Source organism: Plectropomus leopardus, chromosome 24, assembly GCF_008729295.1.
Source record: "Plectropomus leopardus isolate mb chromosome 24, YSFRI_Pleo_2.0, whole genome shotgun sequence".
NCBI classification, from domain to species: domain Eukaryota; kingdom Metazoa; phylum Chordata; class Actinopteri; order Perciformes; family Serranidae; genus Plectropomus; species Plectropomus leopardus.
The window spans coordinates 7501-32500 of record NC_056486.1 but is presented as its reverse complement, the minus strand read 5'-3'; the positions used below and the strand labels follow the sequence as shown (position 1 = coordinate 32500).

The 25000-nt window shown below is 40.7% G+C and overlaps 1 protein-coding gene across 1 annotated transcript in view; it reads left to right on the top strand.

Annotated features, from left to right (window-relative positions):
- LOC121963041 overlaps nucleotides 1-25000 on the top strand; it is a 30650-nt gene that overhangs the window by 5206 nt on the left and 444 nt on the right. Inside the window, 17 exon segments of the mRNA XM_042513413.1 lie at nucleotides 1786-1837; nucleotides 6023-6080; nucleotides 8646-8708; nucleotides 8827-9032; nucleotides 9664-9789; nucleotides 10480-10650; nucleotides 10987-11079; nucleotides 12410-12502; nucleotides 12949-13041; nucleotides 13137-13275; nucleotides 14410-16893; nucleotides 17176-17226; nucleotides 19358-19407; nucleotides 19503-19620; nucleotides 21168-21247; nucleotides 21365-21469; nucleotides 22456-25000. The exon segment at nucleotides 22456-25000 is cut by the window's right edge and continues 444 nt beyond it. Coding sequence (XP_042369347.1) covers nucleotides 1786-1837; nucleotides 6023-6080; nucleotides 8646-8708; nucleotides 8827-9032; nucleotides 9664-9789; nucleotides 10480-10650; nucleotides 10987-11079; nucleotides 12410-12502; nucleotides 12949-13041; nucleotides 13137-13275; nucleotides 14410-16893; nucleotides 17176-17226; nucleotides 19358-19407; nucleotides 19503-19620; nucleotides 21168-21247; nucleotides 21365-21469; nucleotides 22456-22566 — 4093 coding nt within the window. The 3' untranslated portion in view covers nucleotides 22567-25000.

Genomic DNA, 25000 nt, shown 5'->3' with positions numbered 1-25000 from the left:
ATGTTAAAAAAAAAAAAAGAGTTTTAGCAGTACAAATGTAAAACCAAGGACGCTTTTATTTGAAAATAAATAGTCCTGTGAAATAAACCTGAGTTTAAAATGCTTTGAAAGAAAAAAAAGGAGATTAAGACACACAAAGGAAATTCACAAAACTAAACTATAACAGATATTTTTAAAAATGTTCTACAGTTTTAGAAATTTTTTTCATTACTTGTTAAGAAAAGGTTTTCAAAAATACAAAAAAAAAAGGTTTAAATACTTTTTAGAAAAGTAAAAATCACAAAAAATTAAGGTTAAGACCTCAACAAAACCCCCCGATAAGGTTATCAAATTTGAGAGAAGACATTGAAGTGAAGCTGAAGTGCAGCTGAAGTGCATAAGGGAAGCTGATGAAGTGAAGGTACGCTGAAAAGTGCTAACTGATTGAAGCTGAAGTGCAAAGTTACAGCTGATGAAAAGTGAAGCTGAAGTCCAGCTTTTGTGAAGCTTGCAGCTGAAGTGAAGCTGAAGTGCAGTTGAAGCTGAAAGTGCAAAGTTTAAAGACACAAGTGTGCAAATGTGAAAAAATGAAGTGCAGCTGAAGTGGCGAGCTGATAAGGTGAAAAAGCTGAAAGCTGAAAGTGCAGCTCTGACATAGCTTTAAAAAAAGTGAAGTAAAAGTGCAGCTGATCTGAATGTTATGCATTGCAGCTGAAGTGAGCAAAAATGCAGCTGTGAAGTGAAAAGTGAAGCTGACGTACAGCTGAATAGTCCTTTTTTGTGAAGTTGAAGTGAAAAAGCTGAATCTGAAAGCTTAAGTGCAGAAGTGCAGCTGGAAAAGTGCAGCTGAAGTGAAGCAGAAGTGCAGCTAAGTGAATTTGAAGTGAAGCAAAAGTAAGCTGAAGTGAAGCATGTTGAAAAAAAATGCAGCTAAGTTTAAAAGTGAAGCTTGAAGTGCAGCTGAAGTGCAGCTGAAGTGAAGCAGAATACAGCTGAAGTGAAGCTGAAGTGCAGACCAAGTGCAGCTTTTGAATTATTGTTAAAAAATAAATAGTACACTGATAAAAAGTGAAGCTATAAGTACAGACTGAAGTGAAGCTGAAGTGCTGAAGTCAAAAGTGAAGCTTAAAAAGCTGAATGAGCCTTAAGACAGTGCAGCAAAGTGCAGCTGAAGTACAGAAAAAGCTGAAGTGAAGCTAAAGTGCATTTGAAAAAGCTGAAATATGCAATGAATTGGTAAAAACAGCAGTTTACATAAGTGAAGCTGAAGTGAAGCTGAAGTTGCAGCTGAATGAAGCTGAAAGTGCAGCTAAAGCTGAAGTGCAGTCTGTTGTGAAGAAGTGCTGCAGCTGAAGAAGCTGAAGGTACAGACCACAAAACCAACCGTGAGGTGAAGCGTTGAAGAAGAGAAGCTGAAGTACAGGCTGAAGTGAAGCTGAAGTGAAGCTGAAGTGAAGCTGAAGTAAGCTGAAGTGAAGCTGAAGCTGAAGCTGAAGCTGAAGCTGAAGTGAAGCTGAAGTGCAGCTGAAAGTGAAGCTGAAGTGAAGCTGAAGTGAAGCTGAAGTGCAGCTGAAGTGAAGCTGAAGTGAAGCTGAAGTGCAGCTGAAGTGAAGCTGAAGTGCAGCTGAGCTGACTCAGCGAGCCGCTCTCTGATCTGAAGCTGGCTGTCTCCTGAGTATTTTGGGGATAACTGTATTGATAGGTTTCTGTGGAGGGTCACATGATGCAGAGGAGGTCTTGTGGAGTCAGAGTGGGGTCAAAGGTCAGGCTGTGAGGTAACAGTGCGTGTGAATGTGCTTTAATCAGTCAGCAGCTTCACGCTGAGTCTCTGCGCTCTGGATCTCTGTGTTTCTCTGCGGTGAGTCGAATATTTTCACTGTTTTATCAAAAAAAAGCGACACTTTAAATACCACAGCGGGCTAATTTTAGCTCCACGATAACAAAAGAAAAAGTCAAGATAAAAGTAAAGATAAAAAACACAAAATGTATCAGTTTAATATACAAATAGTTACAATAAATATATTTATGTATGTTATATTTACTTTATTTAAGGATTTATACTTTATTTTTTATTTATCTTTTTATTTTTTCCCAACATTTTTTGGTATTTCATGTATACTATTTTTTAAATTTCTAAATTTTCTAAATTTCTTTACATTTTCACTTTTAAAATATTGTGTCTGTCTTTATATTTTTGCATTTTGTTGTGGAACTCAATACTTTTTTACAGTGCTTTTTACAAGTATTTTTAATTTTTTATACCTGTGGTTATTGTATTTGTTCAAATTATTTACCATTTTAGCGTATGTTAACTCGGTATGAAAGGGTTTCGTTTTTAAACCTTTTTTTTTTTTAAGACAGTTTGTATTTATATGTCTGCTGTTTTTTTTTTTTATTATTTATTATTATTCATTTTTAATATATATTTTCAAAAATGTGTTTTTTTTTTAAAAAGAAATTTAGTTTTCCATCTATGGTAATTTAAAATCTCTTTTACCTTTAATTAATTTTATTAAAAGTTTTTTTTTTTTTTAAATCAAGTTAAAAAAGTATTTTAAATGTGAAAGTTAAGCTAAAAAAACTATATTAATTTTTTAGTTATAGCTAGTAATAGTCTACTAAAATATATCAGAGATACAAAACCAAAATAGTAACAACATTAAAAAATATATGATTCAATTATTTTACTTAATGAAATAGTGCTACTAATATTAATGTTCTTAAATGTATAATATTTATGTTTATTTTATTTATTTTCAACATTTGTTAAAATAATAACAAATGTTTAACATTTGTTAAACATTTGTTATTTATTTTTATTCAGTGTAAATTAAAAACAAAACAAAACATAGAAATAGCTGTCTTTTTATTTATCAGAATCTCCTTAAAACAGCAGCTAGTTTAAAAAGATTTATTTATAGTTATGTGTCAATAAAACACTGTACATCTTTCCAAAAAAATGTAAAAGTTACATCAACGAAACGATCTCTTTTTAAAAAGGAGAAGATTAATTTGTTTTATTCTGCTGTAAACATCCAAACTTTTTGAATGAGCTGATTGAAACAAAAGAACGTGGAAGTCAGGGAGGATTTCAGAAGTTTTCAATGTGTTTGTGCAGAATATTCAGTTCAGATTTACTGAACTTACTATTTATCAGCTGTAAAACATTAAACATGTCAACACTGTCAAACGTCGAGCAGCAAAAAGCTGAAATCCAAAACTGATTTCAGAGTTTAGGATCTGAAGCTTGTCCGTCAGGTTTCTGATGTTTGACATGACGTTTAAACACGTCAAACTGAACGAGGGATGAACTTCTAAAGAACTTTTGGGTGTGAATGCTGGATGTTGAAAAGCTGACGCTAGACTGCAATGCTGATTTAAACATTGAAGTAATACCATTAAGGTGTGAATGATGTCGAATATTTTCAGGTTTATGAAAAGCTGACGTGGGACTGCGTTGAGGGCTTTGAAAGTGGAATAACACCAATAAATGATATTAAAAATAATAAGGAATATTTTGTTTTTCTTGATAAGCTGATGCTAAACTGCAGTGCTAGCTTTAAAGGTTGAATTACACCATAAAGTATAAAAAATGTGGAGTATTTTAGATGTTTTTTGAAAAGCTGACACTAAAATGCTGCGCTGGGTTTAGATGTGTATGAATGTCAGTCAACAGCTGAATGTTAAATGATACCAAATGTGTGAAGAATTGTAAAGGTTTCTTGAAAAGCTGATGCTAAACTTCAATGCTGACTTTAAAAGCTGAACACAACAGTTAACGTATAAAGCTATCTGTGTCATGTCAAAGTGGATCAGCTGCGTGTGAATGTCAGTGAAAAGCTGAATGATTTCAGTGCTGTGAATATTTAAAGGTTTTGAAAAGTGCTGCGCTAAATGTGAGAAGAAGCTGAATTCTGTTTCTGTGAAGTTCGTGTGACAGAGGCGGAGGTTTCACTGCCGAAAAGTGTATTTTCAGCCGTCCTCAGCACTATCTCACCTGTCTCACCTGGTGTCTCTAACCTGCGGTCTGTCCCTCTTGTGTTCTCCTCCCGCCTCCTGTAGCTGTTTCACAGTCCACAAGGTACAACTGACCGACCTCTGCTCTCCACTTTCAACACTCACACGCCGCCCTGCTCCCTGCTGCGTTTGTTTTTAATTCCTTTCACAGGGGACGGTTAAAACAAACGCACCTCCAGTTTTTTCTCCTTAAATGTCGAGTTTCATTCTGTTCATCTGTTCTAACACTTTGTCTTCTTCTTCCTCTTCCTCCTCCTCTGCTCCTCCTCTTCCTCCTCTTGCTCCTCTTGCTCCTCCTCTTACCTCTTCCTCCTTCTCCCTCCTCCCTCTCCTCTCCCTCTTCCTGCTCCTCCTCTTACTCTTCTTCCTCCTGCTCCTCCTCTGCCTTATCTCCTCTTCCTCTTCCTCTTCCTTTCTTCCTCTCCTCCTGCTCCTCCTCTTCCTCCTCTGTTTCTGCCACAGAAGTATTATGGTCTGGATAGTAAGTGGGTCACATTGAGCAGTGGATGGTAGGACTCCTCTTCCTCCTGCTGTAGTGTTCTGGTCTCATGAAAACCTTCAAACTGATTTCTCTGATCCAGATCCAGATCCAGATCAGATCCAGATCCAGTGTGCTCACTGGGACAGTTGGGAGGTTTTTCGTGCGTGTGTGTATGTGCGTGCATGTGTGTGTGTCTGTGTGTGAGTTTGTTTACTGTTTGTGTGTTGTTCATCAGCAGTTTTGTTGTTGTTTATCAGCGGTGACAGACAGACTCCCACGAGGATTATCAGCCTGTTTAATCCTTGTCTGACAGATAATCTGACTCTCACTTCAGATCACACACACGCTGCACGCACACAGCACACTGCTGCACGCATGCTGCACACATGCTGCACGCATGCGGCACGCAGCACACTGCACGCACGCTGCACGCACACACCACAACGCACGCACGCCGCACGCACGCTGCACGCACGCTGCACGCACGCTGCACCACACGCTGCACATTTTATTTAAAAAAATCTCATATCGAATAATATTGTACTGATTATTTTTAATATATTTTAATTAATTTTAATTAAAATTTAAAAATTTAATTACATTTTTTTGGGCACTTTCATAATTGAGTCTATTTATTGATTTGGTTAAATTATATATATATATTATATATATATATATTATATATATATATTTTCAATTTTATTGTTTTTTTATTATGTTTATTTTGTAGTAATTTTAACATAATTTCCTTTTAAATTATTTTTAATTAAATATATATTGGTTATATTCATTAAGTTATTAAATTAATTTTTAGTTATTATTAAAAGTAATGTTTAATTTGCACTTTTATATTGATTTCTTTTATTTCTATTTTATGCCTATTTTTAATTCATTTAATATAGGTATATATAGGTATATGTACATAATTTCATTTTTTTTTTTGGTTATGTTTTTTTTGATAAAAGAAACTTGTTTTTATTCATTATATTATATTAGTTATTGTATTAATATCCTAGTAATGCATTTTAAAGTTTATTTTGCATTTTATTCTTTAAGTCCATAGTGTGCAGTGCCGCCCATGAGCATGTCTGACAGGTTCCTCAGATTGATTATTGTGTGGGGTCCCTGGGTTGGTGTCCTGTCAGGTAGAGTTCTCTTCTTCTCTTTATTTTCAGCTCTTTAACTCGTGTGTTCTGTTTTCTTCTTCTTCGTGGCCTTTCCCTTTCAGGAGGACAGTGAGCGGTATTCTCGCCACTCACGGAGACACGCTTCGGTCTGTATCTCTTCTTCTGCTTCATCTTCGTCTTCTTCGTCTGTCTGTCCTCTTCCTCACTTAAGTTTCATCTTCTAAAGTTGGACTTTAGTCTTTTACTTAAGATAGTTACCCCAAAGGACCGGTACCAGGGGGGCAAGTTAAGGTCATGGTCCTTGAGCAGTCTGGTGGACCTGGTTTTTCAGTGTGTGTGTGTGTTTGTGTGTGTGTGTGTGTGTGTGTGTGTGTGTGTGTGTGTGTGTGTGTGTTAACCTGTTTTTGTGTGTTTGCAGATGTCGGACGATGAAGAGAGGATGTCTGTGGGGGCTGCTATGTCGAGGCAGCCTCAGGGTGAGTCTCACTAACACACCACCGTTTCTCTGGGGCTAGCTTTGTGGGGTGGGGCTCTGTAGGGGCTGGTTCTGTGGGGCCGTCTCTGTAGGGGCCGGCTCTGTGGGGCCGTATCTATAGGGGCTGGGCTCTGTGGGGCTGGTTCTGTGGGGCTGTCTGGTCTGTAGGGGCTGTTCTCTATGGGGCTGGGCTCTGTGGGGCTGTCTCTTAGAGTAGGGGGGGGCTGGCTCTATAGGGGGCTGGGGCTTCTGTGGGGCTGTCGCTGTCGGGGCTGTCTCTGTTGGGGCTGGTCTCTTAGGGGCTGTCTCTGTAGGGGGCTGTCTCTGTGGGGTGGGCTCTGTGGGGGCTGTCTCTGTGGAGGGCTGGTCCGCTATTCTGTCTCTATAGGGCTGGTTCTGTGGGGCTGGTTCTGTGGGGCTGTCTGGTGGCTGTCTCTGTATGGGTCTGGGGCTGTCTCTGTAGGGGCTGGCTCTGTGGGGCTGGTTCTGTGGGGCTGTCTCTGGTTAGGGGCTGGCTCTTGGGGGCTCTGTGGGGCTGGTCTCTATGGGGCTGGTTCTGTGGGGCTGTCTTTATCTCTGTAGGGGCTGTCTCTGTGGGGCTGTCTCTGTAGGGGCTATCTCTGTAGGGGCTGGTTCTGTGGGGCTGTCTCTATAGGGGCTGGTTCTGTGGGGCTGTTCTGGTGGGTCTCTGGTGTCTGCTCTGTGGGGCTGTCTCTGTGGGGCTGTCTCTGTGGGGGCTGGCTCTGTGGTGGCTGTCTCTGTAGGGGCTGCTCTGTGGGGCTGGTTCTGTGGGGCTGTCTCTTAGAGTAGGGGGCTTCTCGTCTCTGTAGGGGCTCTCTAGGGGCTGGGGCTCTGTGGGGCTGTCTCTATGGTGGCTGGTCTCTGGTTCTGGGCTGTCTATAGGGCTGTAGGGGCTGGTTTAGCGAGGGCTTGTCTTGTTGGGGATGTCTGTGGGGCTGTCTCTAGACTGTTCGGGGCTGGCTCTGTGGGGCTGTCTCTGTAGGGGATGTCTCTATGGTGGCTGTCTCTATAGGGGCTGGTTCTGTGGGGCTGTCTCTGTCATAGGGTCGTGGGCTTCTCTGGGCTGGGGCTCTGTGGGGCTGTCTCTGTGGGGCTGTCTTAGTAGGTGGTAGGGCTGGGTGGACTCTGTGGGGGGCTGTGTGTCTGTAGGGGTTGGTTCTGTGGGGCTTCTCTATAGGGGCTGTCTCTGTGGGGCTGTCTCTGTAGGGGCTGGTGGGCTCTCTAGTGGGGCTGTCTCTCTGTGGGGCTGTCTCTATAGGGGCTGGTTCTGTGGGGCTGGTCTCTATAGGGGCTGTCTCTGTAGGGGCTGTTCTGTGGGGCTGTCTCTATAGGGGCTGTCTCTGTGGGGGCTGTCTCTATGGTGGCTGTCTCTATAGGGGCTGGTTCTGTGGGGGCTGGTTCTGTGGGGCTGTCTCTATAGGGGCTGTCTCTGTCGGGGCTGGTTCTCTGTGGGGCTGTCTCTATAGGGGCTGTCTCTGTAGGGGCTGGTTCTGTGGGGCTGTCTCTATAGGGGCTGGCTTTCTGTGGGGCTGTCTCTGTAGGGGGTCTGGTTCTGTGTGGGGATGGTTCTGTGGGGCTGTCTCTGTAGGGGCTGGCTCTGTGTGGGGCTGGTTCTGTTGGGCTGTCTCTGTAGGGGCTGGTTCTGTGGGGTGGGGCTGTCTCTATAGGGGCTGTCTCTGTAGGGGCTGTGTCTTTAGGGGCTTGGCTCTGAAGTCTTGTTGTGTTCTTCTTCTCTGCAGCCCTCAGCGCATCGCTCTCTCAGCTACAGGGTCGGGTCCATGACATCATTTCCTGTCTATTGTCAGTGTAGATCAGCCAGTAGTGTCAGCAGCTCTGATTGGGCGGGCTGATTGTCAGCTCTCCAATTCAGAGCTTGTGTTGTTAGAAGGTTTTATAAAGTTTAGGACTCAGACTGTCAGTTTGTGTACTGACCCTTTAGTTTGCCTCAGCGATCGACTGTTTTTCTTTTCTGGTTATTTGAACTAACCACAACTGTTCTCTCTGTTTTTTACTTCCTCTTTTCCATCCGTCCCCTCCCTCTGCACCTCCTCTGACTCCTCCCTCTGCCCCCCCCCCCCCAGCCTTCAGACTACAGTGGTTTTTTTTTTTGGCTCCAGCTCTCGGGCCTCCTCCAGGGCCCACAGTCAGCTCGTGCCAGCCCAGTGGTGAGCTCCCACTGTCTGTCTGAGTGTGCTCCCCTCTGTCCTCTGGTTCTCCTCTGGTTCTCCTCCTCCTCGGGTCCTCCTCTGTGTGTCGTTGTAGAATCATGTGTGTAGGTGGTGTGTGTTTGTTGCTGACAGTGGTGGGTTTGGTATTCAGGTGGAGGAGAATCCTGACAGAGTGATTTTCTGGACAATGTCGAGAGAAAAACTCAAACATTTATCAAACATGTTTTCCTTCACTGCGAAGCTTATTGTAGTTCACTGATGGAAGAAGAAGTCAGGGTTGAAATGAGACGAGCTCTCCGGTGTGGGGAGAGAAGACTCGCGACTCCCGAAGAAAGAGATAGAAGAGGGCCTCACTCGACCTCTCCTCTCTCCTTCAGGACGAGCAGAGACGAGAATTAAGAGTCGCCTCTTCCCCCTCCTCTCCGCCCCCTTCCCAGCGAGTCAGAGAGTCTTCTCTCCTCTCCCTCCCCCGCAACGAGAGAGGCCCCTCTCTCCCCCTCCTCCTCCCCCTCCTCTCCTCTCTCTCCTCCTTCTCCTCCTCTCTCTCTTCTCTCGCAGAAGAACGAGACTTTGCAGAGAAGAGGCAGAGCTCCTCAACTCCTCTCCTCTCTCCTCCTCCTCACAGAAAGAAGAAGCAAGAAGAGGAGGCTCCTCCTCCTCCTCGCGAAGCGACGAAAGAAGCTCCTCCTCACTTCCTCTTCTCATCCTCCTCCTTCTCTCCTCCTCTCTCCTCGAAGAGAGCAGAAGAAGCTCTCCTCTCATTCGTTGAGAGAGCTCTTGCCTGAGAAGAAGCGAAGAAGAAAGAGAGCAGAGAGCTCCTCGCGCCTCCTCTCTCGACAACTCCAGAAAGAAGAAGCTCTCTCCTCCTACTCCTCTCTCGCCTCCTCCTCTCCTCAGGAGCGAAAGAAGCCTATTCCTCTTCTCTCCTCCTCCTCCTCCTCCTCCTCCTCTCAGTCCTCCTCCTCGGACCTCCTCTTCCTCTTCTCTCCTCCTCCTCTCTCCTCCTCCTCTCTCCCCTCCTGTCTCTCTTCTCTCCTCTCTCTTCTCTCTTCTCTCCTCCTCCTCCTCCTCTCTCTTCTCTTCCTCTCTCTCCTCCTCCTCCTCTCCTCTCTCCTCCTCTCCTCCTCTTCCTCTTTCTCCTCCTCCTCCTCCTCCTCCTCCTCTCTCTCCTCCTCCTCCTCTTCCTCTTCTCTCCTCCTCCTCTCTCCTCCTCTCTCTCTCCTCCTCTCTTCCTCCTCTCTCAGATCTCTCCCTCTCTCTTCTCTCTTCTCTCCTCCTCCTCCTCCTCTCTTCTTCTCTCCTCTCTCTCCTCCTCCTCCTCCTCCTCTCTCCTCCTCCTCCTCCCTCCTCCTCTCTCCTCCTCCTCCTCCTCCTCCTCCTCCTCCTCCTCCTCAGGGCTCGAGGACGGCCTCTACGCTGTCCGCCGCCACGCTGGCGTCTCTGGGCGGGGCTTCGTCCCGCAGAGGAAGCTGTGACACGTCGTTCTCGGTGGAGACGGAGGCGTCAATCAGAGACATGAAGGTACAAAAAGTTTTTAATTTGAAATTTTCTGAACTTAATTCGGAGACAAAAAGGCATTTCAACTTTTACATTTTTTACATAGAATGATGATGATAATTGGAATGTTTTCATGATTATTACATGAAATATAAATGAATACATAAATAAATAAAAACATGAATAAAAACTATCATAAAAATGATGATATGAATAAAAATAGCTAAAGTAAAAAGTGCGTTAAAGATTCTCTGGCAGTTAAATAAATAATAAATAGTAAAATTCAAAAATTCAAAATAATTGTAATAATAGGAAAAGAAATAACAAAGGACTCTCTGGCAGTATAATAATAATAATAAAAAATAACAACAATAATACAAACAAAAATAGTAATTACGTTACTGTGGTTGGGGCTCTTTGGCAGTAAAATAAAAGAAAAATAAAAGCGGTGCGGATATTGCTGTGTTAATGACTGCCATGCTTTAATAATAATAATAATGATGATAATACATAAATAATGATTACTATTATAATTATAATAAGTAATAATAATAATAATAATAGATATCATAATCATGCAGATATTACTGTTTTCAGGACTCACTGGCAGTGAGATGATAATAACAATAATAATGATAATAATAATAATAATAAAATAGAATAAATGATGATAATTAAAATAATAATAATAATTAGTGATCTTGTTGTGTCCAGGACTCTCTGGCGGAGTCAGAGGAAAAGTACCGTAAAGCGATGGTTTCTAACGCTCAGCTGCACAACGAGAAGTCTACTCTGATGTATCAGGTGGAGACTCTGAAGGAGGAGCTGAGCCACATGGAGGAGCTGCTGTGGGAGTCCAGGAGGCACTGTGACGACCGGACCAAGGTCCAAGACCAGGACCCTAAAACCAGAGTCCATCCACACATTTCACAGAAAGCTCTTATGAGAGTGTTAAGTGATAATTTTTCTGTGTTTGTGTTGTGTGTGTGTGTGTGTGTGTGTGTGTGTGTTTGTGTGCGTTTGTGTGTGTGGTTTGTGTGTGTGTTTGTGTGTATGTTTGTGTGCGTTTGTGTGTGTTTGTGTGTGTGCGTTTGTGTGTGTTTGTGTTTGTGTGTGTGTTTATGTGTTTGTGTGTGTGCGTTTGTGTGTGTTTGTGTGTGTGTGTGTGTGTTTGTGTTTGTGTGTGTTTGTGTGTGTTTGTGTGTGTGTGTGTGTGTGCAGGAGCTGGAGCGTGAGCGTCAGGCTCACCACGTCCTTCAGTTCCAGTTCAAAGAGATGGAACAAACTCTGAGACAGACCGAAGAGCTGCTGACGGTCAGTCCACCAGGAAACACACACACACACACACACACACACACACACACACACACACACACACACACACCGCTCTGTGGCACAAACATCCACTCTGACTCAACCTTTAACTGAGCAGAGTCTGCAGGTCAAAGGTCACTGTGACCTCATCTGTCTCATTTTTGTTAACACAATATCTCAAGATCTTCTTGAGGAAATGCTAAAAAATCGGGCACAAACATCCACTAGATCTCAAGCATTACTCAATTAGATTTTGGTGGTCAAAGGTCAAGTACGCTGTGACGCCATCTGTCATTCTCACAAACACAATATCTCAAGACTGTCTGAAGTAACTTTTTCCTTTTATTTGGCACAAACGATCACTCTGACTCAATGATTATGTGATCAGATTTTGGTGGTCATAGGTCACTGTGACCTTGTCTGCTTGGTTATTGTAAGCACAATACCTAAAGAACACCTCGAAGGAATTTCTTAAAATTTAGCACAAACATCCACTTGGACTCAAGCAATACTTGATTAGATTTTGGTGGTTAACTGTCAAAGTTCAAGGTCACTGTGATCTCATCAGTTTCACTTCCTTTAATACAGACCTACTTATGGGATTTTTTTTTTTTTTTTTTTTTTAAACCCTTTTTTGATTTGGCACAAACATCCACCTTGACACGGCAATTAAGTGGTCAGATTTTGGTGGTCATAGGTCACTGTGACTTTGTCTGCTTGGTTCTCATGAGAAAAATATCTCAACAACACCTTGAGGGAATCTCACTAAATTTGGCGAGCTTTTGAGAGCTTTGTGGTCAAAGGTCAAGGTCACTGTGTCGGTCTCATTGTCCCGAACACAACATATCAGATTTTTTTTTTTTTTTTTAAATTTTTGCACAAACATCCACTTTTTGTGATTCCATCGGTCTCACTGTCTATAACACAATGTCTCAAGACCTACATTTGTACCTACGTTTTTTAAAATAATTTTGCACAAACTTTCACTTTGACTAAACTATTAACTGATCAAAAATTTGGCGGTCAAAGGTCACTGTGACCTGGTTCGCCCCATCCTCGTGAACGTGTTATTTCTTTAAATACGGCACAAATGTTCCGTATGAATGATCTGGATGAAATCACGAAGAATTTTACTTTTCATGTTTCTCTTCTTTCAGTTAAAGGTTCAGTTCACCCAAAATATGCAGAAACACAGCTGAGCCGTGAATGCAGGTCCTACTAACACTCTGTACCTCCTGCTCCTCCTCCTCCTCCTGCTCCTCTTTTTCTTCCTCTCTCCTCCTCCTGTTCCTCTTTTTCGTCCTCTCTCCTCCTCCTGCTCCTCCTTCAGGAGGTGTCAGAGCTCCGTCTGAAGAGCAGCAGTTACTGTCAGGAGGTGTCTGACCTGCAGGAGGTGCTGCAGTGGAAGGAGAAGAAGATGGCGGTACGACAGCAGACACACCGTTAAAGTTCATTTTTAATTTCTGCTGTTCAGCTGACACTCCGATCTTTTCTCTATTATTATCATTATTGTTATTTTCTCTTTATTCTTCTGTTTGTTTGTTTTGTTTGTTTTTATTTTTATTTTATTATTATTATTTTTTTACTTTTATTTATTTATTTTGTTTAACTTTTATTCTTCTGGTTTATTTATTTTGTTTTTATTTATTTATTTTTTAAATTTAGTTTTTATTCTTCTGGTTTTTGTTTGTTTCAAACCTCAGTGTTTTGTTTTGGATGAACTTGAGTTCAGCTTCTGAAACTAAACCTGAACTTCAGTCTGTTTAACTCTGTTTAGTTCATCACATGTTTCCTCTCTTTCTTTACCCTCACTGACTCCTTCTTCACTCCTCTCTCCTCTCGCCTCCTCCTCCTCGCCGCCTCCTTCAGGCATTAGAGAGGCAGCGGGAAATTTCCGAGATCGTTCGTATCGAGCGCGACCGGCTGCGAGATGACGTGGTGCGACTGCGAGATTTACTGAAGGTATTCAGTAAACGGCGTCTGTGATGTCACCGCAGATGCCCGTGTGATGTCACCAAACAGTGGAGGTTATTGAGCGATGATTTTGTCCTTGACAGAAACACGGAGTGGTTGTCTCTCCTGAGGTCCCCGCCAACGGGGAGACGGGCCCCGACGAGGCTGAGGATGATGTCAGCGCGGAGGCTGCGTCCCGATTGGCTGAGGAGCCGTCGCCTGGAGGCAGAGAGAGCGTGCTCGGTGAGAGCCAATTAAACACCTCAAGACATGATTATTGATCATTTTTAATGTGACAGAACAAAAACACTAAAACGGGAAAATAACATCACTTGAATTAAAAAAAAAAACACTCATCAGATGTCAGAATTATGACTTTAACTAACACCTGTGATTTTTTATTTGACAATGATGTTTTTTTACTTAAATTTATCTTTTAAAATTGATGATTTCATTCACTTTCTCTGTCAAAATGATTACTCCTTTAACCAAACTTGCATAATTTAACCCATATTTAATTTTAGATTTTTTTTCAATGTAAGTCTTACTTATTAATTCAGAAAAGTTTAATTTAAATTTTAAATTACACCTTTTTAGTTCACATTTGGACTTTAACTTTAGATAATAACCTTTTAATTCTTAATTACTGTTTTTAAATTTAGATTTTGATTTTAATTGAATATTATTACTTTAGAATTTACGGTTGACTTTTTAATTTTAAGCTTTTTAATTCTTTACTAAAAACTTTTTAATTCAAGATTTTTCATTTTTTAATTCAAAATTATTACTTTTAAAATTAGATCTGGACTTTCATTTAAGATTATTACTTAATAATTTAGATTTGTCTTTTTAAGGATTACGATTTTGACATTTTAATTGAGATGATTACTTTAAACAGATTCGAAAATAAGCATACCAGCTCAGACGTCTCATTTGTTAAAATTCTTAAATTGCATGAACTCCTTCTGTTAACAAAAAAATAATTAAAACCAATAAGAACAATTTTTTAAAGACATTTTACAAATGTGTGTCACATTTGAAATAAAATGCATGATGTCAATGTTTGCATGTTTGAACTTTCCTCTTGACAAATGCATGTCGTATCATACTTTTTGTTTGTTACTTGATGAAATATTTCATGACATCAATCAACTAAATGTCTTGTTTAGGTTGGATTTTTTTTTAAATTCAACCTTCAATAACACGTCAGCATTGTCCTGAAGAGTAAAACAGGAATTCTTCTGTGATCAAGACCTTGATTCATCTGTCGTCGAATCGGTTTGAGCTGATTCCCAACATCTTTACTTTGAAATTCTCCTTTTCCGTCTTTAATAATCAACTGCTTGGTCCTTCAGTGTTTTCTTCGTGGTCTTACAGGAAAAGGTCGAGAACGGCATCCAGCAGAGGGCAGCAAACTCCCACAAGAGGACATCTTGGACAACTACAGTCAGATTTATAAATGCTCCCAGCCACTTAACACCATTTCCAGTGGCGACCGAACCAAACCAGATGCTTTAAAGCAAGTGAAGCAGTTTGACCAGGCCAGGAACAATGGCTCAAGGAAACTACCAAGAAACAAAGGAAGTAAGAAGAATCCAAGCAAAACATTTCAGATCAGAGAGGAAGAAAAGGCCTTTAAAGGCAGAACCAAACATTACGGTGACTCTGGAGTGAAATCACCTTTGGCTTCATACAAGGATGTCCAGTGTACTGAAATGGAGCACTCCTTTAACGACCAAATCCACGAAATTCAAACTAATCTGGGAAGAAGTCAAGAGTTAGCACATCCAACCAAAAGTCAGGCGAAATATGTGGATTTGCTTCCGCCTGTTCACAGAACTTCAACTGAAAAAGTCCACAAATCAAGACTTGTTCTACCTCGACCTTTAGGAGACATCATCCTGGACAACAGGGCGATGGTGTCGAGCGCAAACGCTGCCGGCAAACTAAACCATCAAGAGAAACAAAAACACGTTCTGATGGGAATTGAGACTCCGTCTTCTGACGGGGATGTTGCTCAAAAGTCTTTGTCTGCTGCTGATCGTATTTTCCGAAATCAAGAGAAAGATGGAAACTCATTTAGGGATGTCAGCTGTTCAGAAAGGGAAGTAGTGTCTGATTTCCCAGCTTTGGAGGCTAAAGGTTATAGAATAAATGAGTTCTGTACTCCGACACCAGCAGACAGTTTGCAAGAAAATGAATTTGCTGACAAGTTGGCTGAGATAGATGTCAACAGGTGTGATGGACGAAGTTTCGGGGATGAAGATACAAATGCTGTTACAGATTTGGTGGAAAATGAGATGGTTGCATCGAAGGGTCAGACCCCTCAAAGTCTCATACACCAGCAACAGACAGTTTCAGAGAATTTGGGAAGTTCTCCAAATGAAGACTTACAGAATGAGGGTGATTTAAGTTGCCCTGGTGTATCTGAGGGTCCAAACTCTAAAACCAAACTGAAAACATCTGAACTTGATCCATTTCTACCAGCAAAGGAGGCAGTCAATGAGGAAAAGTCAGGTACACCTGAGAAACTTCAGAACTGGAGGATATATGGAGAGGATCCGGTTAGAGAATCCTTTCAGATTCAAGGAAAGACTCAAGACAATTCGTCTGAACATCCCGAGTATAACAACCAAAGAAAAACACCAAAGTCGTCTACTCCGTTTGGCCTAATAGAGATGTTGAAGGACTGGAGTTGTTTGGAAAGGAAGATTCAAAGCATGCTGAGAGGGTTTGTTGAAAATCAGGGTTTTTCAACAGAAAATGTCCCAGAATCTCTCAATTGGTGGATTTCAGATTTGGAGGAGATGTTAAAGAAGACAGCAGAAAATGCATTGGATCAGCTTGATAAGACTGACCAAATATCAACAGGCCAAATGATGAGGACCAAAATCACTGATGAGCATGAAATACCTTTGAAGGGCCGACCAGGACGACGTAAAGGAACCGAAGATCCTGAACGTGTGGACCGGAGTGCTGCCAGACATTTGACAATTACAGAAGGCGCAGCCTCATCTCTGGAGGTACATTCTCAAACTCATGGTGTCCCTGTGGAGTCAAGGAAAGTTTGTGAGTATGTTCAGGGACCTCCAGTGAGTAATGACCAAGAAGCAATAGAAAAAACCTCTAACACATGTAAATTTAAGGTTGAAGTCACTGAATTTTCTCCAGAAGAACTGCCTGGGGTGAATTCTGTTGACATCAAGGAAGGAAACCAAAGTCAGAGAGAACCAGCATTGACCAACTTGTCTGATGAATTTGTTTTTGTCGACATTACTGAAGCTGCAAACATGGTGGAGTCTGGGTTAAATCAGGATGTAGTCGACTCATCAGCCAATCAAAAGAAACCCAAACAAATTGGCTCTGTTGAAGATGAAGTCGTCGCAAAAACAAACAACCGAAGAGGGTTTGTTGGTAGAAGTCAAAGCTGCATTGTTCCTGCTGAGGAAGTTGAGACAAGACTAAAAAGGCATCAAGCGTCAAAGGTCAGAAGGCTCATAGAAATCACTGCAGATGAAATCAAGACGATGGCTGTTCCTGAACTGGCATTGATGACCCTACAGGAAGGAAGAATCGAGGATCAGCATATCGATGAGTCGACAGGATCCAGTACTGAGGATCAGGGGGAGCTGTCAGTGGGAGACATAGACAGCTGCGAGGAGGTCTATCAGGAGGCAGCCCAGCAACCAGCAATGCAGCAACCAGCAACGCAGCAACCAGCAACCAGCAACTCAACAACGCAGCAAGCAGCAACGGAAGATGTCGTTGAAGATGGTAGAGTCGCTCAGGTGGTAAGCAGAATGAAACACCTGAGCGAAAGGAAAGGATTCAGTTTAGGCAACTCGAAATCCAAAACTGACTGCAAGATTACATAGATCAACAAGAATGAACTGAAATGTGATCTGTGTTACATCACGTGTACCGTTCTGTTATTTTAGTGATGAAGTTAGTCAAGATCTGTGAATTTAGTTTAACTTTATTAAAGGAATAGTTTAACTTGTATTGAAAACGGAGTTAGTCAGCGAGCATGGCTCTGTGCAGAGGTCACAAAATCCATCCACCAGAACCTCCAAAGCTCACTGATAAACATTCATTCATGTCCACTGTCCGCCGTTCTTGTCCGTCACGGCTTGTCCTCGCAAGGGCCACGGCGGTGCTGGAGCCCATCCCAGCTGTCATTTGGCGAGAGGCGGGGTACACCACGGACCGGTCGGCAGACTATCGCAGAGCTGACCCATAGAGACAGACAACCTTTCACCTACACCAACGCCTTAAGCGCTTTCCTTCAAATGTGGCACAAATGTCCATTTTGACTCAATGATGAACCGATTAGATCAGGGTGGTCAGAGGTCACTGTGACCTTAAGTCTGTCTCATTTCCGTGAACAAGATGTCTCAAGAATGTCCTCTAAATTTGGACCAGTCGACTTCTTGAACTCAAGCATTACTTGATTAGAATTTGGTTTCAAAGGTCATGTGATCTGCTTTGTCTCCTTCTCACGAATGTGATATCTCAAGAGGTCTTTGAGGGCTTTCCACCACATTTGGCACAAACGTCCACTGATTCTATGTTGGTGGTCAAAGGCGTTACACAGCGTCACATCTCAGGAGCAGAAGGGGAGACATTTGCTCACTAATCTGTAAAAGCATTCATGTTTCAGAATTTGCATCGTCAATGTTTTTTTTCATAAAGCTGTTTGAAATTTAAGTTGACAAAATGACTCATTTGGATTTTTTTCAATGCTGTTTTCCAAGTTGGCTGCAGGCAACCTATAAGTTGTCTGTTTTGGTTGCAGTTAGGCCTCTGTCTTGATATCTTTTCTTTCATGAAACCAAAAATATTGAATCAAAAAAAAAAATTCTCCCAATAAATGATAAATCTCACCTTCGTGTGGTTTGTCGGAGCAGGTTTTTGATTCCTGCTGTGACTGGAGCCGACTTCCCCCGATGGGTTGAAAACATCCACTGCTACGATTATTGGTTAGAAATGCAGAACAAAATTATTAACAATTTTTATACATATAGACTGATCTACAAGGGTAACATGTTTAGAATTATTTCAAATGTGCACTGAGTGAACATATAACATTTAAATTATTTCACTATAATTTCAGGATTTTTTTGCAGGTTATATTTCATTTTCTGTGTAGTTTATTACAGTATTTTATTGAGTTTTTTTTACTTTACATTTATCAGTGTGTCCACTTCCTTGAGATTTTTTCTCCAGGAAAATCACAACACTAAACAGGGGTAAGAAACTGTGTTCATCACCTCATTTAAGAATAATTTTGTGTATTTCTTTGGTGAATATTTTTTTTTTAATTTTCTGTTTTAATTTTAATTTCTAAGTCTCCACTTCAATCATTTATTGTGATTATGGGAAACAGTTAATGTTCATAATTCAACCAATAATTATTTGGGGAAAATGTCCAATCAATCATTTTTGGTCAAAGTCTAACCAATCCATCAATGTCCAATAAGTGCCATAATATCTGGAGAATTCATAGTTTTTGCAGCAGAAAGCTCAGGCTTCACAAATAGTTAATGAAAACTTACGTACCTAACAAAAAGTTACAAGTTACATAGTTAACATAGTATACAAAAGTTGATGAAACGTTACTTAACAAAAAGTTACACACTTAAAGAAAAGTTAAGCACTTAAGGAAAAGTTACATTCTCAGTAAAATGTTATGTACTACACGAAAAGTCATGTACTTCAGGAAAAGATGTTTAGTTCATGAAAAGTTACTTAGAGAAAAATTAAGTACTTTATGAAAAGTTCAGCTTTTGAAATGTTATGCACTTAAGAAAAAGTTGCGTGCTCACCAAAGAGAAAAGTTAAGCACTTTATGAAAAGTTACTAAACGAAAAGTTATGCATTTACCGAAAAGTTACTGAACAAAAAGCTGTATAATTTACAAAAAGTCAATTATTTCAGGAAAAGTTTCATACTCAGCAGAAAGTTACATCGTCCATAAAAAGTTAGACACGTAAAGAAAAGTTCATGTTTCAGGAAAAGTTATGCACTTAAAAAGTGATGTACTTCACGTAAAAAGATGTGCGCTTAACAAAAGTTACGTACTTCATGAAAAGTTGCACATTAAATGAAATTAACACACTTAAAAAGATGTGGACACACCTAAAAAGTTACACATCTAATGAAAAATGATGAACTTAAAAAGATACTTGAACAAAAAAGTGAGCTTTTCAGAAGTGCCTCATTGTTTTACTGAGCTGATGAAGGCCTGCACCCGTCTTCAGCTGAACGTTGTGACCTGTTGTGATTTTCAGATAATAAAAAGTAATTATTGGCTGTCGTGTTTCAGAGCTCCGGCTGAAGAAACTGTTTGAAGAGCGAGAGAGTTTACAGGATCAGGTGATGTCTGAGTCTGTTCGACACATGTAAATGTTGATTTATTTAACCATATTCTGCGGTCAGGGTCATTTGTGAACCATCACTTGCGTGTGCAGGTGAGGCTGTTGCAGTCTCAGCTGGACCAGAGACAGAGGGATGGGACAGACGGAGTCCAGGATCCAGAGGGGGGCGGTCTGGAGAACGGGATGGACACTCATCTTCTGGAACTACAAAGTGAGTGCTCTTCTTCTATGTCTGTGTCTGTCGTAGTTGTCTTCATCCTAATTTCCCTCTTTGTCTTTTTTTATCGTCTCCTCGTCTTCATCGCGGTGTTCTTCTTGGTCGTCGTTGATTTTCTTTTTCTGCCTCCAGACTGGAAAAGCATCATGTTTTCAGCTTGTCTGTACGTACTTACATCCCAGTCTTGTGAACGCCGTATCTCAAGAACACCTGCAGGGAACTTCACAACTTCTGCAAATTTGGCACAAACATCCACGATTGATTTTGGTGCTTAAAGGTCAATCTAACCTAACAAAAACTAATTTGGGCCATAACTCAAGAATTATGTGTTTTGTTCAGTTTCGGTGGTCAGCGGTCACTGTGACCTTGTCCGTCTCATTCGTGTGATCGTAATTTCTCAAGAACACCTTAAAGGAATTTCATCAAATTTGGGACAAACGCCCGCCAACTCAGGACCTGACTTTTTATTTCAGCTTTCAACTGAACCTTGATTTTTGATTAACTTTTATTCAGTTTTATTTTATTTTATTTAATAGTTGATTAATTAAATTTTTTAATACATTTTAATGTGTTCCAAGGTTTTAATATCCCTCCTGGAGGGAATCTCCTCAAATTTCCCTCTGACCAAACAAAAACTAACTTTAGCTATAACTCATTTGGTTTTAGGGGTCAAAGGTCACTCTGATCTCACCTGTTTCGTTCTTATGAACATGAAACTGTATCTAAAGAATTTCATCAGATTTGGTTGAAGACTAAACTAATCACACTTTGGTGGTCAAAGGTCAATGTGACCTGACTAGGCATGTTTTTGGCTGTAACTCAAGAGGCGTACAACCGTGAGGCGGTCATCGTAGTTCATCGTTCATCTTCGTCTTTTCATCCTCTTCATCTGTCATTCGTTGTTGTCTCATTCGCTTTGTCTGTTTTTTTTCGTGTCTTTTCCTTCATCTCTTCTGTCTTTGTTGATAACTTTTCTTTGTCATCATATCTTTCTCTTCGTCCTTGTTATCTTCTGTGTCGTTTCCTTTGCCCTCTCCGGCTTCATCCTGACCTTTATCATTGTCTTCTTTGCGTCTTCGTCTTTTCTTTCTGGTGTCATTTCTTAGTCTTTGTACGTTTGTTTTCTTTTTTTCTTTACTTTAATCTTCTTTGTATCCGTTTTGAACTTTATCGGCTTAATCTGCAGGCTAATCTTTTTTCTAGTATCGTCGTCTTTTTCTTTGTCATTGTTGTCCTCCGTGCTTTCGTCTTCTTTGTCTTCATCCCAAACTTTTTCCCTTTCGTCTGCTTTTCCCCTTATTACCTCTTTTTTGTCATCTTTTTTCTCTTCATCTTTGCTGATGACTTTGCCGTCTTCCTCGACTTTAACTTGTTGAACATACTCTTTCTTTCTCACCTTATTTTTTCATCCTTTGACCTTTTTAACTGAATGAAAACATAGAAGTCAGCGTTGGTAATATCTGGAACGATGTTAATCTCAGAGCAGCTGCAGCATCTAAAACTCCTCTGTCTTTATTTTGCTGTCAATTTATTTTCTTTAGGAGATGCCAACAGACAAATCAGTGATCTCAAGTTCAAACTGGTGAAGTCTGAACAGGAAGTCACCACGCTGGAACAAAATGTGAGTGTCGACACATTGAATCTTTTGTCTTCAGAGAAAACAGGATCGTCGGCGTATGAAGACACTTTTTATTCAAAACATTAAATCTACTTATTGCTCTTTTTTTATCTCGCTCAGGTGATCCGTCTGGAAGGTCAGGTGACTCGATACAGGTCGGCGTCTGAAAATGCAGAGAAGATTGAAGACGAGTTGAAAGTTGAGAAGAGGAAACTTCAGAGAGAAGTGAGGCCAACATAACCTTTTATTTGACTGTTTATACATTTGTGTATTTTATTATTTTTTATTTTCAATTTCATTTTTTTCTTTTTAGGTACTTTATTTTTCAATTTTTTGGTATTCCTTATTTGTATTTAACATACTTTTATTATCTCTGTTTTTGAAGGTGTTTCCAGTAAACATGTCACAGAAAAACCTTTCAAATAATCAACTAAAAACCCTCAAATCATTGTGACTTGTGGATGAATACAGAGTTCATACAGTCATGAAAAACCTGGAAAAGTCATGGAATTTACAAATAGCAATTTTAGCCCTGAAAACCTTTGTGAGAACTAATTATACCTTGAACATTTTGGAAAAGTCATGGAATTTGGTTTTACAAACCTCGAAGGTATGTTTTCTTTAAAAATCACCAAAAAAATTGTAATTAAAAAAGGCAATATTTCTCTTTGAAATTCACCGTAAGTGTTTCCTTTAAAAATCAAAACATGAACAAACAAAACAAACTTGCCAGAAATTTTCAAAGACAAAAATGTTTAAACAAAAAAACTAAATTTTCTCTTTGAAAATTGCCTTTTTTTTTCTTTAAAAAGTTCCCCCAAAAAATTAAATCACCAAATCTTTTTCTTTAAAAATGTTTTTAAAAAGTTTTATTTAAAAAAAAAAAAGAAAACAAAGAGAAAAACACCCCAAAGTTTAAAAAATCCTCAGAAAGGGCCAAAAAAACAAAACAAGATTTCCATTCAGAGAATGTCATTTTTCAAATTTCCCTCAAAGTCAAAGTCGTGGAAAATGTGTGTGAACCTTTTTGTGTGATGAAAATCAGAGCACGTATATCATCTATAATGCGGCACAGAAATTTCCGTTTGTCATTTTGTTGGTTGTGTTTGTCTGAATTTTGTGTCTTTTTCTCATCAACCCAAACACGTTTTTATTTCCGGCTGCATTTGTGCGTGAGGAACCATCTAAAGGTGCGTTTTGGTGTCCTGCAGCTGCGCTCAGCTCTAGACCGGATCGACGAGCTGGAGGTCAGTAACAGCCACCTCTCCAAACGTCTGGAGAAGATGAAGGCCAACCGAAACGCCCTGTTGGCCCAGCAGTGAGGCTCCCGAACCTCCTCCGGGCTGCGCCGCCTCTCCGAGACCATCGGCGATGTTTCTGCTCTGCATGCAACAGCGGGAGGTCAGCAATTTGAAAACAAGCCAAAAACAGACAGATGTGACTCATCAACCAATCAATCAGTCGATCGGTCGATCAACCGATCAATCACGGACAGGTTTGAACTATGTAATGTAGCTCTAAAGATCCCGGTGCCGTGAATGCAGCGAGTTTACCACCATCAGTCTCTCTTTATTTATTCAGAGTCAGCGGGAACTCCACAAATCATTTCTGACTTTTACTGAATCTGAAAAGCTCAGAAATCTTCTCCACAAGGACAGATCCACCCGGGGTTATCAATATTTTTATTGATATCTCCTGATACTGAGCTGATTTATGTCCGTTCTCCAGAAAACAAAAGGTAGATTTCTCCACAAATTTCATTTTCTGAGAAGAGGAAATCACGAGATAACAAAAGCTTGTTTTCTCAAAATAATTAAATAACTAAATGAATAAGAGAAATAATAAATTGGTTATGTTAGGGTTTCAGAATTTGCTTTCTTAAAATCATGAACTTGTTATCTCGATATAAAAGGGCATGCTTTAAAAAGGTAATAAACTGAAATCTTGAGATAACATTTTCTTTCTTAAAATTACAAAATAGTTGACTTGTAGTCTCCAGAAAAGAGCTTGTTTTCAGAAGATAATGACAGATTTTGACTCAGCAAAGGTTGCTCTCTCAACATCACAAAAACTCACACTTGTTTTCTCAAAATAATGAAATGAGAAAATAACAAACTCGTGGTTCTGAGATAACAAAGCTTGCTTTCTAGAAAAATTGAGATAATTAACTTGTCATCTCAAGGTAACCAAGCTCCTTTTTATGACGTAAAAAAATAACTGAAAGTACGGCCGTTCTGGGCTTCCATACTGAATCCTCAAAGTCCTCGTTCTGACGGGGTGATGAAGGTCATGTGATGTGATTGATCTGTAGATATCCCTTTCTCTTAACTCTGAAAAAGATTTTTCTTTTTTTTTTTTAAATTTCTCACAATAATTTAGGTAATACAAGTTTGAGTCTTTAGTTCAATTATCTCTAAATCAGGATTAAGTCGAGTCTTACTCGACTATAACTATAACTTCACATGGAGATGATCCTTTAGATGATACGGACTCCACAGATTAGCTGAACTACATGTTACCGTTAATAAAATCACCTCACGAGGTAAAGAAAAGCTCAAGAGATTAACTGAGGATCTGTTGTGGTAAACTCCGCCCACCTGGTGCTCCCAGGTGTGTTCAAACGAACGCGTCATCGACATTCAGCTCCTCCCATCTTTGTGAAGCGTGTGGCACTACCTCTGCTCCGACACTCAGGGGCGCTGAGTCCCCCAAAGACTCGACAGACCGGATCGGTCTGAGACAAACTGGATCATTTTAACTTTATTTTGGTTCAGGGTAGTTTTTGTTGTTTTTTATGTTTTGTTTTGTTTTTGTTTCGGGGCTGGAGTCACCGGCTCGTGTTTGTCTCATTTTGTCTGTTTTTAGTTTTAGGTTTGGTGGAGCTGGATCATGATGATGGTCGGACAAATGTCCAGCTCCGCCGATGTGGTTTTTCAGGTGACGGGAGGGGGCGTGGCCACGTGTCTTCATGTGTATATAACAGGAATCTCTTCATGGCACTCGGGATGTAAAATCACCAGCTTGTAAATGTTTGAATTTTCATGTCTGTAACAAATCATCTCTGAATGAATGAACATTTGAAAAGTTTGGATCCAAAACGACAAACATTTTATATAACTCAAACATCGACGCAGACGGAAGGAGCGAAGGACCGACTGTCAGGACGGTGTTGGTTCACCGACCCAGTCGCCAGAAAAAATGTTGGCATTGTTTGTTTCTGAAAGCCACAGATTAGTTTGTATGTCATTATGTAGCAGACACATTTAAACTTTACGTTTCTCATGAGTCACCAAAAAACACAAAAAAAAAGTGTCTGCAAACTTGCCAATTGTCAGCGGAACCAACCCAGGTTTGGTGGCAAAAAAAAGGGCACCTGGAAACCAGTCCCTAAAACCGTCCACCTTTGGCATCTCTCCTAGGTATCAGCCTTCTCTCCTAGGTGTCAGACATCTGTCCGAGGTGCCGGGTGTCTTTCCTAGGTGTCAGGCGTCTCCTAGGTGTCAGGCATCTCCCCTAGTTGGTGGCCATCTCTCCCAGGTGTCAGCTGTCTCTCCCAGGTGTCAGCTGTCTCTCCTAGGTGTCAGGCATCTCTCCTATGTGTCAGGTTGCTCTCCTAGGTATTGGGCTTCTCTCCCAGGTGTCAGGTGTCTCTCCTAGGTGTTGGGCGTCTCTTTTAGGTGTTGGGCATCTCTCCTTTGTGTCGGCTGTCCCTCCCATGTATCGGCCATCTCTCCTATGTGTCGGGTTGCTCTTTTA